Raw genomic sequence first — 25,753 nt, forward strand, 5'->3', positions numbered from 1 at the left:
TTTCATATCATTTTAATTATAATACATGTTAAGTGAGCCATAATACAAGCAAAGTAAATCTTATTGAGTGTGTATTTCCAACAGAATTACATTTGAAAATATATACAATGTGCTAAAAACTACTTCTGTGAAAAAATACTGCAATCACTGCAGTTTCTGTCAGTTTCTGTTTTCAAAAACAGTATATGAAAGGCAAGAAAAAAAAGCTGGATTTAAAGTAGTTTAGTTTAATTTGTGAAACAATGGCATATTTATTTTCATCTTGTTCATGTTTCACTACCATTTTGCTCCACTGATTTTTTTCATGCATGCAGTACTTGCTGTCATCTCTCTGCTTTCTCCCTGAAGAATGTGTGCATAGTGTAAATGTAACGTCCCTCAGCGTCTTTCCAAACAGTGTCAAGAAATGTATGTAACTTTGTGCGTCTTTCATCTGTTGTTCAAGGTTCATTTTAGTTTATGCAACTTCTGTCTTCATTTTTGTAATAAAGAAAACTGACTCAAAGCATTTCGACCTGTATTTTCTTTATTACTGATAAACGCTGTTTTTCCTTGTATTATCTACATTACGTATTTTGTAACTGAAGAGATTTTTTAACATTGTATAAATGTAAACCTCAGTGTTTTATCCAATAGCAAATATTAAAAAAACAAACCCCAAACAAACAAATAACAATTACTAAAATTAGAAATCCCCCAATTTTTAGTATGTTTCATATTAGGTGGCTGCCCTGCTACACCACTAGTGGAGCAAGTGTATTAAATGTCTGTATAAATACACAGCCTGAGCAATTGACCCATAATGATTTAATCTGTCTACTTGAAACAGTTGTATCCCAAAAGGCAGGTGTTTTATACTGGGAGAAACTGTATTGGTACACAACACTTTCACACCAAGTTCAACTCCACTGACACTTGCAGTTGTACCAGTGTAACTATTTCAAGTAAAAACATGCACCATATACTGGCAGCGCTCATAACATTAAAATTCTTTTTTTGTAGCTATTACTATAAAATAATTACACATTTAAAATATTATTCCAAGTAGTACTTCTCAAAACTGCTGTGTTTGCATTTACGAATATCTTAAGGAGCTAAAAGAAAGTGCTGTCAAACCTGAAATATTTTATCAATTCAAATACATTCCCAACATAATTGGACTTTTTTCAGGTCTCCTGACTACAGTACTCTGGTTACAGCTGTCATGGAGCATAAAGATGCAAAAATCTCTCAGGTCTCTGTGGTATGTACACACTGTGATTTTTGAATTCTCCTGAATAACACAATTAAAATAATTCAACCTTTTATGTAATAGCAGTACTGAAACCACACATAAGCGTATGTTTTCCATACCCATGTCAGTCTTAATTAATTTGCACAGGTTCTTAGAAATTCCTCTGAGAGACACATGCAGTAAATCTGCTGTCATTTTGAAAGGAGGATCCTGGTACACAGAAACTTAGTCATTTCCCCAAGGCCTTCTAAAACCTGGGCGCAGAGCTGGTGCCACGAACCACAAAGCTGCCATCGTTGCGCAGCCTCTCCCCGCTGAATGCTGGGCTCTCTCTGTCCTTCCCATTAGCTGTTCCTAGTCAAAAGCAAAAAGCATTGCTTTCCAACACATGTGAAGCGTTGGGGGTTTTCCCCTACTTTCTGCCTCAGAAATACTGGGAAATGTGTATTGATCAGCTGGCGGAAGCGTGAAGCAGCTTGGCCTGGAAGGCCGTTTCCTCTCTTGGCCTTGTGTGGCTGCTGCTCCCACAGAAAGAACGAGGACTTCTGCCCAGTTTTGTCTGGGGCCTCCCATAGAAGTACGCAATGGTAAAAAATACTTTTTACTATGGTGACTGAGTAAATACATGAAAGAAGAGGCTGTAGCTACCTGATAGCTCTTTAGGCACATTATATATGCTTCTGAGGCTGCTTGGAGAGAGTTTGATGATGCCAGGGATCATTTTTTAAACTTTGCTTAAAAAATAATAAACCGCAACTGCAAATAATATTTTCACAACCCAAACACTTTTTCTTCCCTCTTCTCCCCCTTCTTATTCCTCAGCAGACACAGACAGGACGTTGTTGACACTCCAGTTGCTATTTATATTACAACATTTGTTTTATTTAGCTGTTTTATTTACATCTTAAGATAACTTCATATGAAAAATGGTATAAAAGGCCATTAGAGCAAATGAGAACTCAAGTCCTACTTACTCAGTACCCAGAAAGAGTCATAAGAAATAAATTTTCCTGTAAAATTTAGAGGGAAAAACATCACTTCAGTAAACTTGTTGGGATCTCTGCCATAATAAAGAAAAGCTCCCTCACTTAGATAAGTATCAGAAAAGCATAACATTTCTGATAGACACCATTTTAGATGTGCTCATTTCAGTAGCTCACATCTCGTATAATTGATAATCCTGGTGGCCCCACAGACTCCCTTGACTGTGAATACCCATCCCTCTTGTGCGTCATTGTGTACGGTGTACAGCCTCTTCCTTATGGCCCTTCTTGCTGCCAATGAAACCATTGAAACTCCACTCTAATCGGGCTCAGATTTCATTAGAGATGGTAGACAATGACGTTATGACATTTATGGGTAGAAGAAAGTTAGAGGAAGCCTTCTCTTTAGTTAGTTACATCAGGATCAGTAATTCTGTCCCCTTATATCTCAAAGCTGTGTGTCAAGCATATCTGTCAGAACATACTACTCAGTCATGCATTACAGAGCATATATCCTCATGTGCTTGTACACTTACCATCAGCAGTATCTGTCCTAGCAGAAAGTTATGGGAAAAATCACTGAGGAAGAAAAAGCATGAAAATATAAATGTCGATTATAGCCTTGTTAGCATCTTTTTGTATTAAGAAATGGGATAGAGAAGAATATTACATACTGTCATGGTGTTTTGTGCATCATACATTTCCCTGATAAATGTTTGCACAGTATCATAACATTTTTTAAAAATTGATGCTGCAACTGTATTGATTTTTTTATCTCATTTGAAGGTAGACATGTAGCTGCTGGGCACTTACCTGGCTCAAGAGCCAAGTTTTATTGTTTTAAATTGCTAAAAGCAGATCATGCAGCTCTGGCTGTGACAGCCAAATTATTGGAGTTTGGGTAGCAGGAGGGATCACTGGTTGTTTGCTCCTTTTTGCCTCTCAGTCAGTAAGGCACAGGAGTGCGTAGCAATGGGACGCTCTTGTACAATGCTAAGAAATGGTTCTTCTTCTAATTAGTATAGTCTTCTAACATTGTACCATTCTCACTAAAAAAGCTGGGTATGTGCTACTTTCACATGCTACCCGAGATAGAGTTCATTCTGGATACGTGTAACTTGTCAGTTTTGCTGGGTGCCACAGAGTCCTTGCATCCTGATCACCCACAGCTAAGGAGCTGGAGCACACAACAGTTCCATTTAAACCCATCTTGGACACTTCCTGTTGGAAAATGAAGGAGGAAAATGTTTTGACAGGCAGTGAGCAATGTTATGCAAGTCCCACAATTTAGATCTATCCATTTCTAATACAAGAAAATGCAAAGCATTAAAAGACAGAAAAATATAAATATCATACACAATTATTTTTAAAGAAGGAATGACTCTTTTTCAGCTGCTATCAGTTGAAAAATTATTTCCACTTATTATGTACAAATTTGAATGTACGTATATCCCAAAAAAGAATGGAAAAAAGAAGAAAAAAGAAGCATTTCAAAGCATGTGGAAACAAATGAGTAATTGCAGTGATTGAAATGAGGAACTCTCCTTTGGGTATTTGCAATACCCTCCCTCCAACACACATCTCATAGTGTTTGTATACATTTTTATATCTGGGGTGGAGCTGTCTTACAGGAGCATGTTGCCTGTCTGGAATTCTATAACAATTCTGGTAAATCCTTTTGTTGTTGGTGGTGGTGTTTTTCTCATGATGTGCTTGTTGTTTGGATGTGTATCCTTTTTTTTCCCCTCTCCAGAGCCTTAGCTTGGCAGTGCTTGTTCTAGCAATGGTGTTGGCTTTCCACCCTTATAGTATTAACTAGTAGAAAATCCTTATACAGGTGTTTAACTTTTTGGTACTAACTTTTTGGTTTGACTTTTTGTTTGGATGTTCATCAATGGATACTAATTTCTAAGATCTATGCTTTCTATCTTTTTAGAGATTTTGAATAAGTATATAAAATTTGTAAGACTTTGCTTGTAAGAAAAGTTCCAGAAATAATTGTCATGGTTGGATGGCCTTTGTAAGAGTCAGTACAACAGGGCAGTTCAAGAAGATGATAAATAAGAGCGAGATTTTTTCTGGCAGTACCCAATGCAGCATTTTCAAATTCATCCTCTAGCTCATAATTTTCAACTACTTCAGCTCGACTTTAGCTTCAGACTGACCTGAAAGAAAGGACAAACATGCATAATATCCCTGCACACTCATTCGCACCCATTCAAATGTAGCTGCCAGGAGCTACCCTATGAGCATAGGAAAGTGGTTTAGATCATTGCTTTTCTTCCTTAAAAATGTAAGTGAGTGTAAAAGGTTAAGGTCTATGTAGAATCATCTATCATTCATCTTTCCTTCAATCCATGCCTACTAAGAAGGAATGGACAGAACCAAATTAAGGAAACAGAATTAAGGAATAGAATTAAGTCAAAGATGAACTTTTTAAAAAACTAATTTTATATATTCTCATTAATATTAAAAATGAACCATAACACACTTTTAAAACACAAGACAGTCCAGTTTCTGCCTGTCTTCAGAAGAAGAAAGTACATAAAATCCTAAGACGAGCAAGAAGGCTGATGAGAGCCATGTTCCTCGCCCTGCTGCAGGATATGACCCTGTTCCTGTCACTCTTGTGTGGGAGATAAAGGAGAGGAATATTGGGAAAGTATTGGCAATCATAAGAAATCAGACTTTCAAATGTTGTGAAACAAACCTGTATGAAAAAATGGGTTGCAAGCAGGAAAAATAGGGTTTGGGACAAGTAGGGCAGTAGTAAGGATGGGGAATGCTGAATGAAAAGAAAATTATCAATCATAAAGGGATAGAAAAATACGTAACAGTCGAATACTTACTTAGGACTCAGATGTCTAACCAATACCAAGAAAATCAAAAATTAAAAACAAAGTCTTCTCCACAACTATGACAAATTAATATGAATATCATTGTACAAAGTAGCAATATTACTATAAACATTTCTTTCACTTGTCAGTGAAAATATTGTGTAGGCTTTTCTGTCACTGAATCATTCGGCGTGGGAAGCTCCCCACATCACAATGTTCCAGTGACAATGGAAATGCTGTTTACATCAGTGAAAAACGTATCCCCCCATGGTAAAGACATCTTAACACTGCATTAAAAAAAAAGGAAAAAAAAAACAAACTAAAAATACAACAGCAATAAAATTACCCCAAATCCCTTTTAAAATATGGATTAAAAGACCCTAATTTTTTCTCCTCCATATTCTATTTAGTGTTTAAGAAGGTATAGAGAGGAAAACTTCACTCAATAAGGTCTCTAGAACTGGTTTCTATAGAATTTACTGGTATTGTATCTGTTGAAACATAAAAGCTTTTAAATAAACTGGAAAAAATATCTGTTTGTATCTTCCTGACAATTGGCAAACAGAAATGACTGAAGTTTACAAGGAAGTCATCAAATAGATGTGTGGACGTATGGGTAAAGTAAGTTTCCGAAGATGTATCATAAATCATACTTATAATTTTAAAAGGGATGTTGATATTAAAAAAAAGAAAGAAAATTAATTCTTGTGAAATGTCAACTTCCAACATTGTTGACAGGGCAATGCATGAACGATACATCATTTCATTGCTCTGCCATTATTTTTGTTATTTATATAGTGGTTTTTAAGTCTTTCTGAAGAAAGGAAAATAACTTTGAAATAATACCTATGTGTTTATCTGCCTATCAATCCATATAAAAATATTAATCAAATTCTGGCTTATTGCGTAATAACATTCTGAAGAATATTTCTATAATAAAACAACCCATACAACAGACAATGAAATCAATTTCATAAGATGTAAAATGTTCCCCGTCTTCTGAAAAAAGTTTTTACTTTTCCATTTAAGAGTTCTATCACATAGAATAACAAAGCGTATATTTCTGTTAGTATGTATTGATTTAGAAGTCCTCATGAAAATAATTTTCAAATTATATTTGAAAGGGTAAATAGATATTTTCTTAAAAATTAGTTAAGCAGAAATATGAAAACTTAAATGATATTCTTAATCTGAAAACAGTCCACAATGTATCAGGGAGGTGGAAGAGAAAGAAGAGGAAGATGATAGTAGTAGCCCCATCAAAACATTTATGTTATATTGTATTATGTTTTGGTGTCTGTTGCAACATTATTCAAGTAATCCTCTGTCAGAAAAATCTTGCTTTTATTTTAGCAACAGGCATAGATACAGCTGCAGATGGAAATGTACCACCACACTGCTGACTCATGCATTACCCCAAGGCATGGTAACACTAAATCAACAATGCTGATGTGCAACACCAATGTGCAAAAAACCCAGTTCCACTCCCATGTGGAGTTTGCTCAGGACATAGCACCGCACCAGGCAATTGTCACTAGCCAATTTCTGAGCTAGACTGACACCTTGAATTAGCTGGGTACATGAACCATCATTTTTTTTCCCCCTAGTTTATTGATCAGATACAAGTCCTCTCCTTTATAAGGGTCATCTGAGTTCAAAAACACAGTATTTGTTGTTCTCCTGAGAATCACACTATTCAAAATAGTCTGTAGCATTATTGTCTGTTATGGAAATGTCAGCTGTGTCAAAACATTTAAATATATTTTCTGAGATTTGTAATGAAGTAAAATTGACTAACCATCAGCTTTCATAATAGTAATACAGAAAGCAAGATCAGGTGTGGAATATGTTTATTTTTAAGTGTATGAATGTATTTTCAAGGTACAAGACTATATAAAATGTGGTCCTAACCCTATAATAATTTAATAATATGTGTAGTTTTCCTCATACTTAGTTTTCCTCATCCTTATTTAAGACTAAGTGTGTGCAACTGTTTGCAGATTAAATAGCTTGAATTAACTTATCTGAAGACTTTTTCATTCTACTTTAATTCAAAAAATGACCTTTACGAGAATAAATACTGTTTGGTCACTCTCTTAAACCTTTCAGTAATTCTGCTTAGCACCACTGCTAATTAATTGTATTTGAAATGTGGAAAATGACAACTTATATCAACTATTATTATATGAACATTTAAAACGTTTTTTTCAGGCTGCATACTGATACTCTCAGTCTTGGAATGTTACAATGTGATGTTTTTTGTCATTAAATAATGTCATTTACGCTCTGTGACTGTATTGGAAATCTGGCAATGGGCAAATACAGAAAACATGGTTTTTTGATTTTTTTAAATCAAGTTGTATACATGCTTAATCTTCCGGGCTGTATTTCCATTAATTTCTGAATGGTTAATTTCTAAACATCCTTTAGCCTTCTGGCCTACAGCTTAAAAGCTTTAGAAAATGCCATTCTTTGGGATAAATTTTACTAATAAATTTCAATTTTCTTTCCTTCAAGACACTCTTTTTAATGGTCTTGGACTTGGTGCTGTCATTGGCCTGGGAGTGGCAGCCCTTTTGTTAATCCTGGTTGTGACTGACGTTAGCTGCTTCTTTGTACGACAATGTGGTTTGCTGATGTGCATCACCAGGAGGATCTGTGGGAAAAAGAGTGGTTCAAGTGGAAAAAGTAAAGAACTGGAAGAAGGGAAGGCTGCTTACTTGTGAGTATTAATCACCTAGTTTGGAAACTTCATTAAAAGAAAAAGTTGTCTGTCCAACTTATATTAACTTTACAGCCATTTTGTGGTGTGGCAAAAGGAATTAATAAAGTGTTTCTGTTACTTTGAAAAGTGTTTCTCTGAAACATACAGAATTGTTTGTAGTCAAATGTTGCCTTACAAGAAAAACGGACACAAAATAGGCATTTACCATACCTCATTTTATGATGGCCTCTTTGTGCAGCTTGACACAACGGATATCAGTTGTAATTCAGTAATAGTTATAGGCACATCTTTGGTCCACGAGGAACAGCTAACAGATCATTGTAACTCCGTTTCTACAAATCCATCTTTAAGCTGCTAATACCAAAAACTCAGCATACGGTTGTGGCAGTGCCAGAAAATCTGGGAGTGAAGGACATAGTATTATAGAAAATCCGTGAAAGAGTTTTTCTTCTCAGATACAGCACTTGATGGAAAATCTTGTTTCTTGCCCATAGACATTAGAAATAAAAAGTATTGTTGATTTTTAAAAATAGGAGTGCTGAGTTGGATGTGGGTGAAATGTTGGTGAGCATGATTGTTCTTCATAGCAACAGTCAATGATTACTAAACATAAGTGGGGAATAAACAATCCCGATTCTCACAAATACCCTTGTGTAGTGGCTACTTCATCAGACAAATGCGAATGAACTGATCATTTATGTGCAAATATGTCCCCTTAAATGATAAGAGTGGACAGTGAGATCTCTGGCAAAACAGTTCAAGTACTGATTGTGTAAAATAATAATACTTTAAAGACCCAGTGTTTACAGGGGTTTCAAAAGGTAAGCTGGAGAGAGGATTATTAATAGTCCCTCATTTTTGTTCTATTTTTTTACTAAAAAAATGCTTAATTTCCTCATTATGTTCATCTGACAGACTTCTTATGCATACACTGTAATATTTGTGGGAATGCTGTCTTTGTGTGGTTTAAATAACATTTCCATGTTCAGTTCCTGTATGCTGTAGCTCTGCTGGTAGTCTGGCCTTGCACTTCAATCTCCTGCAGCTTCCCAGATCCCATCCTTCCCCAGATGCCTGTAGATGAGATCAGGTTTTGCAGCCCTCATTATTCATAGCTGTATCGGGCTTCTTTGTTGCCAGTAGTGAAGGTGTAAGTGTCTTTTTTTTGTTTTAGTTCTGGCTATTGGGATTCAGAGACTATGTCTTTCTTAGGTACCTTAATTACCTGTCTTAGTTGGGTTCTCAACGCTTTTGGAAGTAGCTCTGTAGAACAAAATCAGTCATAAGCAGGCACAGAGGTATTTCCATCAAATAATGCTTCCGAACAGAAGTTATGCCGTAAAATAACTGTTTCCTCATTCTCCACAGCTTACGGTGAGAGAAGGAATAACAGCATCTTTTCTATTGTGTGAAGCCAGTCTGTCCTGGTCAATAGAATCAAGATGTGAAGCTTCTGGCTCTGACTCAGCTGTCCTTTCCTATTGAGCACAGCCCTTCAGTTTATGCTTTAATTCCCCATTCAAGAAGTGACCAAGTACGAATTGGTGTACAGACCCTCCTGAAAGAGAAGACCTTAGGGAGCAAAAGTTACAAATGTCACTTGACAGCAGTTTACACCTTGCCATCAACATCTCATACCCAAATGCCAATCCATGCTGTCTCAGAAAAGCATAAACGTGGTCACGTAATATTAATTCCTCCATGACACTTCTTCTCCAAGAAAAACTCTCTTATTTAATCATATATCTTTCCTTCTTGGGGTTATCTTCAGTCAGTCAGATCTTAAAAATTTTGGGACTGTTCTTATTTTAGCCTGTTCTCTGCATAAATAAACTGACAGGCTAAAATTTCAAGACAGGCTTGAAGAGTCAAAATTTGAATTTATTTCATGCCAACTGCCATTCCCTAAAAGACAATGACATTTCCCTGTTTTAAATATGTCAGATCGCATTCTGGATTTTCAAGTGGGATTATGGTACGGTTCTTTGTTACATTTGATTGCAGGATATATAGATGCATTATGTTCCATATGTAGTGAAAGTAGATTATATAATGCATGTAACATACACAGAGCCACCTGGAACAGAAATAACATAATTTGTTTCCTACAAATCACTTTCCCTTCTGTAGAATTTTTAATTCTTACACAGTTTGTATTTTCTGTACAGATCAATTCCGAAATCCTATGTGAATGCTGTTCATTAATAACATATTTTTTAGGCTTTTGGTCATGCAATAATGTATGTTTGTCTGTAAGACTGTAGATATACAGAAAACCAAGTAGAACGTACCATTCCCTCCACCAGTCCTACTGGGATCCGTAATCTTTTCACAGATACGAGGTAGCCATGACAGTTACAGAAATGAGCGTTATATCCATTTGTGTACCTTAAAATAGTATTTCACTTGCAGAGATGAATAAGCACATGCAGGTTTTTTAAAAAATAACCAGTCTTTTAGACTTCTACCCATTCATTCTTCCCCAGTAAATTTGGCTACACATTTATCTGTGCTACACTACAAAAATTTTCCTTGAGAATACCTACCAGAGGATGCTAAGAGTTTTCCAGGTACTTCCTGAATAGATGGATTTTTATAGTTGTAACGGCCGGTTTAATGATTATCTTCTCAGGAACAATATGGAAATGTGAGATTTGAATTAGACAAAGATTTAGCTAGGTCTTCGCTATGGCACATAGCAGTCTTACTGCTCTCTAGAACATCGCAGGTCCAGCAAACAGTCTGTCAAATATAAAAGTGATTGTTTATCTGTAAATCAGTTACCTTGTATTTCCAGACTGCAGCCGATGAAGTTCCAGGATGCAATTCCTGATCTGATGCCAGGAATAGGGGTGAAATATTTACATGGAAAGAGGTTTTATTTTGGAGATATTAAACATATTTTGGGTATCCTTTGATCTGCCTTTTGACAGTAAAATTATATGCCAGTTAATTAGTACTAATATTGTTAACACTTCTGTAGCAGTGAGCAGCTATTTCCATATCATGGCATATTATTGACAGCAGCCCAGCTTGGGGGTACTGGTGGATGAAAAGCTGGACATGAGCCAACAATATGCGCCTGCAGCCCAGAAGGCCAACCATATCCTGGGCTGCATCAAAAGAAGTGCGGCCAGCAGGTTGAGGGAGGTGATTCTGCCCCTCTGCTCTGCTCTGGTGAGACCCCACCTGGAGTGCTGCGTCCAGCTCTGGAGCCCTCAGCACAGGAGGGACGTGGAACTGTTGGAGCGGGTCCAGAGGAGGCCACAAAAATGATCTGAGGGCTGGAGCACCTCTCCTGTGAGGACAGGCTGAGAGAGTTGGGGTTATTAAGCCTGGAGAAGAGAAGGCTCCAGGGAGACCTTATTGTGGCCTTTCAATACTTAAAGGGGGACTATAGAAAACATGGCGTCAAACTTTTTAGTAGGGCTTGTAGCGATAGGACAAGGGTAATGGTTTTCAGCTGAAAGAGGGTAGATTTAGATTGGACATAAGAAGTTTTTTGCAACGAGGGTGGTGAAACACTGGCACAGGTTGCCCAGAGAGGTGGTAGATGCCCCATCCCTGGACACATTCAAGGTCAGGTTGGATGGGGCTCTGAGCAACCTGATCTAGTTGAAGATGTCGCTGCTCACTGCAGGGGGTTGGACTAGATGACCTTTAAAGGTCCTTTTCAACCCAAACTATTCTATGATTCTGTGACTGTATGGCTCTGTGATTCTATGACTATTAACAAAACCATAATGACAATACTCACTGCTCCACCTTAGAATTCATTGTCCAGTTAGCACAAAGGTTATTAATTTAGTTACATATGACAGACTAGCATTTGTTCCTAAAATGGGGGAAATATGACCAGAAAAGAACAGCTGCTTCTACCAGTGCGATCAGAAGGGGCTAGATTCTTATCACGCAACAGCTTTTTACCCCATTCTGGCAGCTGGGATTGTCACAATCTCTGGAGATTGAAGTACACTTCTGCAGTGTGCATACTAACATAAAGGCTCTTTACACTTCCAGAAAAGTTCAAGTATAACTATGCATCAAGTCCTTTATTTATTATACTAGGTTAGGAAAGTTTTCATCTATTCCAATGAAGAGGCCATCGTCTTATTATTTAGTCATAAACAAAATGCTCTTTTGAGATGCTAATACATGATGTTTGCAGAGTTAGATAAGTAACCATGGATACAGGATGCTTTGAAGACTTCAAGGAATTGGGAACATGCTGTTAAATGTGTCTCGGTGGTGTTAGTCACTGATAATTAGTTCTGCCTTTTCTTTGCCAATTTTTAAGAGAAGGGATCTTGGTAATTAGTTATGTGCAATGTATGCGGTTAATATAATAATAGGAGACTAAGACTCTTTTAATAATTTTTAGGAAAGATGGATCAAAAGAGCCAATAGTGGAAATGAGAACAGAGGATGAAAGAATTACCAATCATGAAGACGGGAGTCCAGTAAATGAGCCAAATGAGACAACTCCCCTCACAGAACCAGAGTAAGTAGCCTGACATTCCCTGGAGTTTCACACGAGCTCCTCCTGGCTGCAAGGACAGACTGGCCTTACTGCCCTCTGGGAGGGAAATACACAGCATCACCAGGATGGTGTGCTATGGCAATGCAGTACTAGTGTGATTTTTTTTTTTTTATAATTCTTTTTTTATTTTACAGTAATCAATCTAAACCATGGTACCCCACATACAGCAGCTGAGGTTATCACTAGACATTTTGCTCTTCCTGTGACCCAGATTACAACCACATCTGGGCGTTACCCAGACCTTAGATGCCAACACTGCAATAGGAGGAATCTTGCACTGTGTCTTTACACCACCACCTGTTTGGAGGTTAGCAAGTACCTAGGGAAATTTTCTGGCCCTCTCTGACTCCCGACCAGTTCCTCCTGTGCTTTTGGTGAAAACAGACCTCATGTCAGTGTTGAGCCCTGCCCTGCCCTGCCCTCCCCAGCCCACTGGTCCCCCTGTGCCCAGCGACCAGGAGCTCCACATCAGCTCCAGCCTCAACAGCAGCCCATGCCCAGCCCTGGCCCCGGTGGGACATGGACCCACACCCTGCTGCTCTCCCCAGCTCTCCCTGCTGCATTCAGAGACTGGAGGGTGATGGCAAGGCTCTACATGCATCCTCTGGCTCTCAGGCTGCACCAGAGCTTGCCCCTGATGCTCCTGGCTAGCCTCCAAACCCTGAGCAGAACTATGGCCAGCAGAGGCAGGTCACAGCCCTGCCACCTTCTCTCTCAGCTCTGGCACCCACAGTCACCTCACCCACCCCAGCCCTCCTGACCCTGCAGGAGGCTGAGGATTTTTTTCAGTTGGGTGCAGCTGAGCTTTACCACCTACCCAGCACTTATTAACCACTCTGTGGGAATAATCTCCTGACTCTGAGGAATGGCTTTAGATTGAGTCACATATGCATCCCCACACACAGCCTGTGTAGGGTGCAATGATCCCATGCTCCAGAAACCCAGGTCCTCATGGGGTGGTCCCTTCCTGCTTTCTCAGTGTAACTGAGAGCTTAGCTCAGTATTTAATCCCATGTGGTGTAATTGGATTAATAGTGCTGAAGGGCAGCCACTTCGCTCGGTTCCTTCATGCCCTCTTCCCGTCTCTGCAAGCTGCTCTCAGCACAGAAACCACAGTGGTTCTCGCCAGGGCTTGCAGGCTCCAGCTGCCTCCTGAGTCACGGCGACCAGCCTTGGGCTTGGGGATCCTGGGCATTCGCAGTCAGGTCCTCTGCTCTGCTTTGCTGTTGCAGTCCCTGGAAAAGATTAAACCGGGTAGCGTGGCTGGTGTTTGTACCTGAATAACACATTCAAAACCTGTGTGAAGGATAAAGTAACATTTCTAACAGGGCACAAGCAAGCTGGTATTTTGCTAAGCTTACTCTTGCAATGAGAGCTTCTGATATGCTTTTTATTCCGAAAATTTAGTTTGAAGAGAAACTAATATTTAAACAAAGGTGATGACACTACTGTTCCTTCTATTGAGAACCTACCTAGTGGTGTTAAAGGACATGAACTGATTGCTCAAGAGTGTAATTTCTGAGCCTCAAAAGTTGATTGATTTGAAATGATTAAAGAAAGCACCAAGTTTCTTTGGTTTGAGCCCAAAGCTTTTCATGTGTTGTGAAAATCTCCTGCCTTGTGAGATCTTAAAGCTGTCAGGGCTACGAAGACACTTCTGTAGTAATTATAGAAACTCACCTGCTGATTGTTTGATGGAATCATGGTTGTTTCTTAAAAGGAGAGGATGTTCTTATAAAGCAGTCTTTTTCTCTTTCTGAAAATACAAAAAAAAAAAAAAAAAAGCCTTCCTTGCCATTGTCTAGATTTGCAAAAGCCAGAATCTTTAACAAGAAAAAAGCCAGTGTTATTGGCTGTCACTGGCATTTGTAGTAAATTGGTGGGGGGTTGGGGGCGGTGTTAAATAACTGCCTATTGAGCTATATACTTCTTTAAAGAACCTGTACCTGAAGACTTCAAGCTTATGTTTATTAAATAATTACGGAATTTGTTGAATGACTAGTGATGTTTGCTCTTCACATTAGAATTTATAATGAGCGGCGCTGTAGAGAACCCACAGTTTTCTAAGGAGTCAGGGGAATGTAGTTGTACACACGTCCAGTGGGCCGTGGATATGTTAGTGGGTAAGGCAACAGGGCCACATTTTTCGTGCTTCAACGCTATTTGTAGCACCAGATCTTGCAAATACCAATAAGATGCATCTAGCCAGGGACATGATACCAGGAAAGATTAAGTTAAGTTCTTCCTGCTTGTTCCAGTCATTAGAACAGCTGACAGGAGTGAAATATGAGGAAGTTAAAATCAAAAATGTTTTATTATCTTAGGGGAGGGGGAAAGAATCAGTCACTGGTGGCACAAAGAAATAACTAAATCATAGGAACAACTGATAAGGGGTTTGATGGGTATTATGTCCTTGGGAGAATAGGACTGCTAAAAGATATTAATAATGATGACAGTCTCCTTGGTAATTTCTTCTCCCACAACCAATGGGAAAAGGCAGCAGTCCAAGGTACAGCTGGAGAGAGGTTAGCTAAAGATTCAGGACAGTGTCACTTAGGAAACAAAAGATGAATAGAGCATCATGCAATCAGGGTGTCTCATACTAGGGGAACATGCAAAGACCACCTGCTCAGACACAGGTGTCATGGTTTAACCCCAGCCTTCAACTAAGCCCCACACAGCTGCTCACTAACTCACCACCCCACCACCCCCCGGTGGGATGGGGGAGGGAATCAGGAGGGTAAAAGTGAGGAAACTCGTGGGTTGAGATAAACACAATTTAAAGGTAAAGGAAAAGCCATATGCACAAGCAAAGCAAAACAAAGAATTAATTCACTACCTCCCATGGGCAGGCAGGTGTTCAGCCATCTCCAGGAAAGCAGGGCTGCGTCATCTGTAATGGTTACTTGGGAAGACAAACACCATCACTCCAAACATGCTCCACTTCCTTCTTCTTCCCCCAGCTTTATACACTGAGCATGACGCCATATGGTGTGGGACATCCCTTTGGTCAGTTGGGGTCAGCTGTCCTGGCTGTGCCCCCTCCCAGCTTCTCGTGCACCCGGCAGAGCACGGGGAGCTAAAAAGTCCTTGAGCAGTGTAAGCGCTACTTAGCAACAACTAAAACATCTCCACATTATCAACATGTTTTTAGCACAAATCCAAAACACAGCCCCATACTAGCTACTGTGAAGAAAATTAACTCTACACCAACCAAAAACAGGACAACATGTCATAACTGATGAAACAGAGAAGCAAGATAATGTACAGGTGAGATGCCACTAAAGGAAAGGAGGATGCAATAGGGTAGAAGTAAGTCTCTCAGTATAATAACACAAAAACACATTGTCAACAACAGGTGCTATCAGCCAGAAAGGCACATGCTGGGCAGGGTGAGGATGACCAGCAGGGATCTTGGAGGGAAGAGCTTAGTTTGCAGGAAGGAAAAGTTTCAAGGACATTCCAGGCAGGTAATAATCATACAAGGTGGGATTCATTCTGCCTAATCATGGCTGTCTTAAAGGTATACAAGATAAGGCTTCAGTTTAAATTAGATGAAATATTTTGAATAACAAGTTGAATTATTTTGAATAATACCAAATTATACTCAGAACTTTAAATGCAATTTAAGCATTTGTGGGACATAATTAATAAAGAGATTATTTCCTCTTGCAATAATAGAGTGTTTTCATTATATTGTTCAAGATATTATTCAGCAATCTATGTTTTACCTTAACTCAGATGATTCTTGTCAAAGCCAGGTTTGGGAACCATATGTGACAGATGAGCACAAAGCACTTTTACCTGCAAGTCAACAAGTTTTAATAATGCTGGCAGGAAATGAATTTAAGCTGTGCATTCCATATTATATTTCTGTAATATGATTAAAATACCACATGCAATGTGGTACTATAATTACATTCCTAGTCTGATATTATTGGGTTTCTAGTATTGGTTGAGTTTTTCTTACTCTTAATGAAGCTGAGTAAATTCCAGTATCAAAATGGCTAGGAGCCATTTTCTTTTAAAATAGGAAAGTAAATATTCTAGTTAAAGATTTGTGTGAGTAGTATCAGCAGACTATTTCAGTCAGACCACATGCAGCACCAGAGGAAGTCAGTATCATTAGTGATTGATAACAACCAGCCTCTGATTAAAGCAAAAGAACCTTTGAAAGTTCTCTAGTATTTTTTTTTATATTTTTTATAAAAAGTTTTAAGATTTGAATGGATTAGCCTGCCCACGTGAAAATATAAAATTATTTCAAATAGATGTAGCTAAATTAAAATTAGGTGTATGAAAATTGGTCTGATAAGAACATTTAAACTTGATTCAGTTAATTGAAAGAGGAAAATGATTGAATCTGTTAATAGGGATGAATATGAATTAATATTTGAAACAAACAGGGTGGAAAATTCCGAAATAACAAAAATATTTTCACAGTCAAAAAGGATAATGTAATGTCTAATGATAGTTGAACTGATAACTTCACATCATATCCGGAAAAAACCACGAGTTTTTAAAGACAGTATGTCAAAGAATGGTGGGTGATGAGGAAAACTTGTAAAACATTTTATTTGTTTGTAGTTCTTTTATTTTTTCCTTGCTTGCATTGAAAGCAAGGCTAATGTTATCACACTGTTTGCGTGAACATAGATTTCACTAATATCTAGTATCTTTCAACAGGGTTTAGCAAGTCTTCTTATTTCAAATAATTTAAAATTATTTGTAACATGCTTTTAATCCACTTCTCCAAAACCAATTTATTTAAATTTCCATGCATTATATTCTGTCAGTTTCCCAGTTTTTCCTTTGACTAAATATTTCCTCCCTTTCAGCACCACCTTTTGAGAAATTACTCTACCTTTATATAAAACTAGGTTAAATTAGGTCTTTTTTGTAATACTAATTTAAGTGCTTTACGTTATTAGGCCTTTAACACAGGTGCCTGGTTACCGAAAATGCATCTTCTGAGCCATACTTCCTCTGCCAGTGTTTTATCCTCTTTTAAAAATAGATTTGTGTTAATTCTGCTGTTTCCATTCTCTCAGGCATCGTGTTGGGGGCTGAAATCTGGTTCCTTTGGGTGTGCCATGTGAAACAGACAATTACTAGAGACCTCCCTCTGTGCTCGAAGCCAGACAGCTGATATATATCCCACATACTTTACTGTGATAGAACAAGTTAGTCTTCTCTTTGATTCCTGTCAGCTATAGTTGTGCTCATTGTTTAACCTCTAGATAAACAGCATCCTCCTTAGTTCATTTCAGACAGCCTAAATTTCATAAGACTTGGAATTTAGGTATTGCTTTGTTTTATTTGTTGTTATTAAACCCTGTTATTACAAGACATTCCTAAGGGATTCCTCAGACGGGTTTTGAACAGTATATTGCTCTTTGGGACATCAAAGCAATCACAGTGGAAGTTTACTGAAACCTTTAACAGTTATTATGAATAAAAAAGGCATATGCATACTACTCCCTAGTTAAAAACCAGAAAGAAAACCCACGCTGGCATCACGATTAACAGCTACTATGCCCAGGAGACATGATTACAGGAACATCTGGGTAAACAATACATATTTTTGACAGCTATGTTTTTGACAGTTAACTACTAGCAGTAGGGAATCAATTATTTTCAAGACCTTTTTGAATGAAATCAGTGTTTTGTCTCTCCTGTAAAGTAAGGGTGGGGACTCTTTCGCCACTGGAATTACAGATTATAAAGCCCTTCAGAGTTTTCACTAAGTTAGTCCTGAAAGCGCTAGAAGTTATTAACGCGGCTAGATTGTGTGATCTAGCAAAAATATATAGCAGAAGTTTTTGAATAATAAATTTACTTCCATTACCTCCTTGTGCTGTAAGTTCTTTCCCTTACCTGTGTCTTGGCATAACCTCCAACGATAGATGTCTTCTTTCGTCTACAATTGAATTTACATTTAGAAACAGACATTTAAGAGTATAATCTAGAGTCAGAAAAAGCCTTGACTGTAAGTGTTTCACGGTATCATCGGGACTACATACCTCTGTGCTGACTTGGGTCAAGTTATTTGGCATTCTATTGTTTCTTTTGACTTATTGAAGAAACTGCATTTTGGGCAGCAGCCATGTTCTTACCATGTGCCATTTAGCTTTTTCTGGCTTTATCGATATTGAAAGAGTTCATACAAAGTTATTTAAAAGCAAAGAGCCTCAATGCTCATAATAAAATATTTATACATTGTTTTCAATAAAATGTTTTTAGAAACACTGTGACCTGTATAAGAAATACATACGTTGTAAACTTAAATTCCAGATTATGTGTCATTTATGTGCTACCATGATTCCTCTTCTCTTCTGATAGGAAGCTGCCACTAAAGGAGGAAAATGGGAAGGAAGCTTTAAATCCAGAAACCATAGAAATCAAAGTTGCTAATGACATCATCCAGTCAAAAGAAGATGATAGCAAAGCATAATAAGATAAACTACGGCTGTCTGGATAATGCATTTGGATTGAAGTAACCCTGTGACCAAAACTTTACAGCTGACCTTAATTTCTTGGGAAACTTAAGCTTGGAATAGTTAGTACATGTGTACATATGACAAAACAGTTTCTGTCTACAGTTCCTTTCTATTTTTTTCTTAATGGTTTTAGTATGTAGTTTTGCTGACACCAAGTCCCATGGTATAAATTTGAAAAATCTGCAGAATAAGAACTGTAATTTATTGTACAACAAAGTATGTTTATTTAGAAGACTACTTTACAAAGCACCCCTAACCACAAACAACACATCAGGTCTCTTCAGATTCTACAGTGCAAGCTACATACATAAAGTGCCATATACTGCTATATTTGTTTCCATTTATAATAAAGCAAGAGTTTAGGTTGTCTTTGAAAAAAAACGAAGACCAGTCTCAGTATGATGTTTAAGACCATAGCACTGGCAGACACTCAGTAGTCATTCCACTTGTACTTATCATTAAAAAAAAAAAAAGAGGCACTCCAACATAAAGCCAGCTCCACCTGCAGTTCCACCTAAGTTATTCGATATAACATAAAGTTGATAAAGATGATGTAGAGATTTAAACAAAGTTGGCTAAATATTTTGTGGCAGCATATTGGCCTCATCCTAACTACGTGAGTGTGCCTCTGAAAGGCCACAAGATTTTCAGTGCTTCAGGTTTTCTGTGTTGGGACGTTGCATGTAAACTAAAATACAGCAAAGGTGTGAAAAGAAAACTCTTTTTTGGTCATAATCTTGGCTTCAAGTGAAACCTTACAATAAACACAAGTTCAAATTATTTGTCCCAACGTATTTATACATACAGAGTTTTTGTTCTTCTTTTAGTTCTAACCATTTAGTCAAGGGATAAAAATGCATTTTAGTGTAGTAGATACATTTTCTCCCCAAATCAGCACATGAAATATTAAAAGTTGGCCTTATTAAAGCAGTACTTATTCCTTTATGATTTCATAACCTTTGTCTTAACAAAAAAAAAAAACACCTGTAAAAGCAGATGGAAAGGAGGACTTTGGCTAAACAGTTAGGAACAGTTTTAAATTATGAATTAATAGTATCTTGTATTAGATCAAATACATTTTTTCATGTCAAGCATTCCTTAAGATAATCCTTTTTATTATTCTAGTTAACATGCAGCACTCTGAAATTTGACCGATTTATTTGATGAAAAATTCATTATTATTTATTATCATTGATTTAGTGGTGACACTAATTGGGGCAATATATTTTGTTTCTGTTCCAGCATAGTATATCCACACCTACCAAACTCTTCAAAGTCTTGCTTTGGAAGAAGATAAACCACATAGAAAACTAGGTTGAAAATGACTACTTGTCAGGAGTAAATTATAGAGCACCTTGTGGGTTTTCCACATCTAAGTCACACCTGAGGTTTAAATGTAGCTTTACTCAGCAAATTATGTCCTTTCCATGCTATATCCAAATTTTGCTCATGTTTGAAGTCCTTACACTTCCCAATTTCCCACAGAATGTCATCAAGCCTTAGCTAATATTTTGTAGCCATGGCAGAGTGGTTGATTTTTGTGCAAGAAAGCTGAAATTGAAATGTAAAAGAGCGTCCTTAAATTTGGGGAAAATGGCAGGTTAACCTTCTTGTTAACCCAAGCTTTAGTGCATTTGAAAGAGCTGGGGAGCGTATATTTAATTCATAAATCTTTCTTATTTTTCAAAACCAAGACATTTTATATTTGGTTTTTTTTTTTTTTTACAACTTTACCTCACTTTTGGAAATACCTGGATGAACCAAGTAATTGAGGACAGAGGCACACCACTGGTGTGGCTAGGATGAAAGGCCAAGTTCCCACAAAACCAGACTGAAGTGAAAAGGATGGGTAAAAGGAGATAGCAATGGGGGATGAAAGTCATCAGAATAATTTAAAACTGCTGCAAAGAAGTCTCTGTAAATGCTAAGGCACTGCTTCTGGGTGAAGGAAAGATGAAGATATTTCTTTATGACCTCTCACTGTTGCTCCCACATACTGAGCAGGCAGTACAACCAAATAGCTGCTTGTCTATTAAATTTCTGTCCTGTTTCTTTCAGAGTGAGCAGGACTGCCCCCTAACCTATAGTTAAGAGAAGCAGTTGCCTCATTTATATATATGAATATATATCCTTTCTACAAAGTATGTATTTGCAACTGGGATTTCTCCGTCTATCAAAATGCAAGGAAGGGATCTGGAAAATTCAAGCAGTTGAGAATAACGCAGCTTAAACATCTGCACCCCACATCATCTCACTCAGTATTTTTACCAGGATGAGGATGAAGGTAGGAAACATCCTTTCTTCTTCTACCTGCCATCACAAAGTTAGGTGGTGCCATGCATATTTACCTAAGTCAAGCTTTGCTAGGCAAACGGTGCTTTTTCTGAGGCCAGCACGATCAACAAGGTTCCTACAGAATGTGGGCAAAGCTAACAGTGTCTCCGCTCAACTGTAGGTGCATTTCAAATTTTAATGCTTCTTATTGAGACTTACACAAAAAACCTTCATGGCCTCACAGTTACATATTGGGGTTTTTGGTTTTGTTTTGGTTTTTTCCTAATATGGCCTCTAATTACAATATGAAGGGATTAGAGGATTTAAGAGGTCGTGTCAGCACATTTATTATTAATATGCCTGTGCTACTCTTTACAAGTAAAATATGCTGCAAAATTATTTCAATATTGGAAGTAAAAGCATTTCCCACTATATTGGATTACAAATCAAAAGCTATTTCTAGAAGTATTTATTTTCTTCCTGCTGTTAAGCCTCTTGCTGGCTGGGCTATGTGAGGGCTGAGAATTAGCAGTTCTGAATTACTGATGGACTGTTCCAAGCATACCATTTGGTCTGTGGATTAATAGGTTGTCTCTTGTGCTTTGACTCTATGCTGTGCGGGAGAAAGCCAAACTATGAAAGAATGCTAAAACCCACTGATATTTGCAAATATTTCCAAATGAGGGACAGCGCGTAGCAATTTGTAAGATATGTGTAGAGCTGGAATAACATCATTTCTTTATTTTCTTTTCCTATTCTAGACTAAAAAGAAAAAAACAGGTATCTGTATAAATGTCACTTTTACTGTCTAAAAGTAATTTTAAGTGTTAGTATGAAATGTCAGAAGAGTTGACAGAATATAACTATTTGTAAAAGTAATCTGAATTGTTACACTAACATACTCCAGGGACGAGGGTGGGAGGGAGCCAATGAAATTATTGACAATATAGAATGTGGCAGTGACAATCTCTCTTCAACAAAAAAAAAGGAGTAAAATTAAGTAAAATGACTTAGAGATTCTTGTTATTATATTTTTAGTAGATATGCATTCTGATTTACCACAATAGTAACAGAAGTTTTAATTAATGTTTTACAATTTAGTATACAAATGTACTCTGGAGAGTTTTTTTATGATTTTGTTCATTTATTTTTTCGACTTCTAGGATTCTTTTTGTGGTTGCAGAAATATTTACTATTCTGGTGATGCTAATGCCTAATGTGACAAAGATTAATTTATTTAGGCCTCAGTCTTGCAAGAAATTTTGTGTGGCTGAACCCCCGCCTCATACGGCACCCCACTGAGATCAGTGGAGTCGGTGTGAGCAGGGGGATGGGTGTACTTTCATAGGAGAGCTTGCAGGATTGGGCCTACTTTCTATCTCTTCATAGATATATACAACATAGTTACACAGTGAGAGTCATCTACAAAGGCTGTTTGACAACAGTCCATGGTATAGTAAATTCCACCTGCTGTCTTCAGCCTCTGCATCGATGTTCATCAAAAAAAGTGGCTTTCTTTTTATGATGGTAATTACTTTGATTATTTATTTAAGCGCCAATCATCAAACTGTAGTATAATAATCATGCCATTTTTCTGTTTCCTAGACCGGATAATGGAAATGTATTTGTGCCTTTTGATAGCATGCCACTCTGCTTTATTAAAGAAAAATCTTCAATAATTTGTCTACAAAGCCTGTTTAAAATATTTGAAAGCTTTATCATGACATACTTTTCCACTCAAATATGCTCAAATACTCATCTAAAGTAAACTGGAGATAGTACTCTCAAGTCACAAAGTATTTAAAACACAAAATCTGCAAAAATCTATTGAGATCACAATTCTAGTGAGGGTCATAGTGGGTGTACTACTGCTGAAAAGATTCAAATAGATGGAGCACACGGGGTGTGCGTAGGGGTGTTTTGACCAATTTATCAAGTTGAAGAGTCAGTTAGAAAGTCTCCTTAGTTCTATTTAGGTACTTAGACCTAAAATATTAAAAACTTTTCTCAAATCTGAGAGATGATGTGGAGCATCTTCCCACCATTTTACCTCTGGAGTAAAACTGCAGTGAATATTTGTTTCGCAGTCATTTGTGGCCTCACCATCTCTGTGTAAGCTGTCATAGGAAGTAATATCTTTGTAGAGTAAGTGTTGTGTCTGTTGGGTGACATTCACTCCTGATTAAAGGGCCTCCAAAAAGACCATTTACTGAAAAAGCTCAAGACCCTTATTACAAATTGATCTACGGAGGGGTGCTGAGAGTGCTGCAAGAAGGGCCACAGTGGAATCCAGGGCTCACTGGGGTTTAAGATACAAATAGACTTCAGCTGGGCCTGAGTTTCACCCATCCATCTCAGGAAGGCTCTGCATGTCCTTGGCTGATTGAATCGCTTTTGTGAATTGGGCTTCTAGGTGTAAGTGGAACTTAAATGTCCTGCCAGGCTCCTGCTAACATTTTGCACAGGGGAGGTTTTCCTATCTGGAGTTTGTACTGATCAGGAACCGTTGAAAAAAATATCTGATCACAGTTTTATCCCATACATCACTATATGCCCAGAATAAAAGAAATAAAACATGCCTCTAAATAATTCATTGTGATTGTGTTACTTCTTTAGGTGAATGTGAAGGCATTCTAAGAAGTAATGTTTCTTCTTAAATCCCTTTGTTTAACTTCAGATACTTGTGCTGATTGATGCAAAGCTACTGTGGTTAAATAATTTTTAAAAAAAAAAGATCCACCCACTTTTTCACCTTTTTTCATATAATTTCCTGCAGTACCCAATCCGCTTGACAGCAGTTCTGTAGTGCAGGGGGGAACCACTCACTAAGTTTTAAGTGATCTTCAATATTTCCTCTGCGCATGTATATGTGTTCTTATTTCATTGTATTTGAACCTGAGCCAAAAAGAAGACTTTCTATTCCAAATTTGACTTTGGATCAGGTTCTGGGAAATCACAGTTTACCAGTCTATCTTTCCTCTTAACAGGCATTGTAAGCCTCATGATGTTTGACTTTCAAACTTGAATATTGGCCATTTTTAGCCCAGAGAAATGAAATAAATATTTGTTGCCAAATTTGTATTGGCAGCTTATAAGTCACAGGTGAGATGGGGAGCGGGTGGGATGACCAGGTGCAGTGCCGACAGAATTCAGGAAAGCCACTACCAGAGAGAATAGGGGCCAAAAAGTGAGCTGAGAGAGGGCTTGGATACTGGGAGCGTCTCTCCTTGGCAGTGACAAGGGAAATGGGGAGCTACTGAAACAAGAGAGGCTGCTGGAGGGCATTGCCAAAAGGCGGGGTACTGGGGGCTGTGAAAAGCAGAGGAGGGGGAGCAGTAACCCTGCTGTAACCTTCAACTCTACCGTGTAAGTAGGCTGCATTTTTAAACCTAAAATGCAGGGCTGGGAGAAGGGAACACAAACCCGCAGACTTTCTGTACATCAGTGACAAATCTATAAAGCAGTCAGACCCCCCAGGAAGATAATTTCGTTGCTCGTGGTGTAGAGTTCTCACGAAGAATCTTGAACTACTTAGACAAGGTTTAAAAAAAACAAAAAAGCTTTCCTGCAACAATGAGCACTCAGTATGTATTTGTATGCTGTGTACGGTATAAGCTAAAGCATATCATATATTGTTTTTGCTATTCCACACGTTGTCAACAGCCCACTTGCGATATATACCACCTGAATTATATATTGGTAAGTTAGCTACCACTGGAGCTAGTTCGTTTATTGTTTCAAAATCTTATGTCCCTACGAAATGCTGTGTATATATATATATCTCTATACTGTAAAAAGAAGTAATATCGCAGATGCTGGTTTTGTATTTATGAAAGACATTGAAAGTATGGCTTAAAGTATATCAATTATTTGTCACTCTTCACCATTTGTATATTAATAGTAAAGATACTTTTACTTTAATGAAGTGTTGTAGTTACATTTATTTTTACTAAGTGTCTGTCAAGATGTCTGATTCATTAGGAGTCTTATTGCCAAAAAGAAACATATAAATTATTTTTCACCCCATTATAGAAGTACTGAACAATGCTCAAGCAGCCCTGCAATTTATAATTCTCTTTTCTGTCAGAATACATATCTGCTATTAAAAATTACTCTTGTAGCATCCTGAGTCTCCAGCTAAACCTGAGGCCCATTATGATCAGCCCCCTAAAGGTCAGTCTTGAAAGATCGTATTTTTTTCCAATGAATATGAGCACAACATTTTAAAAGTATTTAGTATATGCCAGAAAAAAGGTATTATCAGCAGAAGCTAGCTTGTTTTGCCAGACTTTGACTCTTTCAAAAGTCTTGTAACCATGTTAGCACCACCAGGAACTCGTGATAACAGGTCAGGCACAGTCTGCAATGAAATGGGATTTTACTGCAGTGCTGGTTTGTATTCCGCCAAGAGGGAGGATGGGTGAAGCACACCCCACACAACACAGCTCTGCCACTTCCCTGAAATGGCAGAGGAACATCTATGCCTCTGTTTTACCACCAATAATATGAATCGCAGAATCACAGGTTGGAAGGGACCTCAGGGATCAGCTAGTGAGTCTGAATTCCCATGGTAACTTGCTAGGTTGTATATTCGTGCCTAAGCATCAGCTCTCCGAGTGCTACCTAAGCTCTAACAAACCACACTAGCCAAAGAGTGGAG

At 37.8% G+C, this 25,753-nt stretch overlaps 1 protein-coding gene across 1 annotated transcript in view; it reads left to right on the top strand.

The window, feature by feature from the left end:
* The window catches only part of NCAM2 (neural cell adhesion molecule 2), a 310,400-nt gene extending 285,402 nt beyond the window's left edge, over nucleotides 1–24,998 (top strand). The window contains exons 16-18 of the mRNA XM_064470098.1: nucleotides 7,572–7,776; nucleotides 12,161–12,280; nucleotides 18,662–24,998. Of these exons, the coding sequence (XP_064326168.1) occupies nucleotides 7,572–7,776; nucleotides 12,161–12,280; nucleotides 18,662–18,773 (437 nt within the window). The 3' untranslated portion in view covers nucleotides 18,774–24,998. The remainder of the gene's footprint in view (nucleotides 1–7,571; nucleotides 7,777–12,160; nucleotides 12,281–18,661) is intronic.
* The last annotated feature ends 755 nt before the right edge of the window (nucleotides 24,999–25,753 follow it).

This window comes from Phalacrocorax carbo, chromosome 1 (assembly GCF_963921805.1).
Source record: "Phalacrocorax carbo chromosome 1, bPhaCar2.1, whole genome shotgun sequence".
NCBI lineage: Eukaryota > Metazoa > Chordata > Aves > Suliformes > Phalacrocoracidae > Phalacrocorax > Phalacrocorax carbo.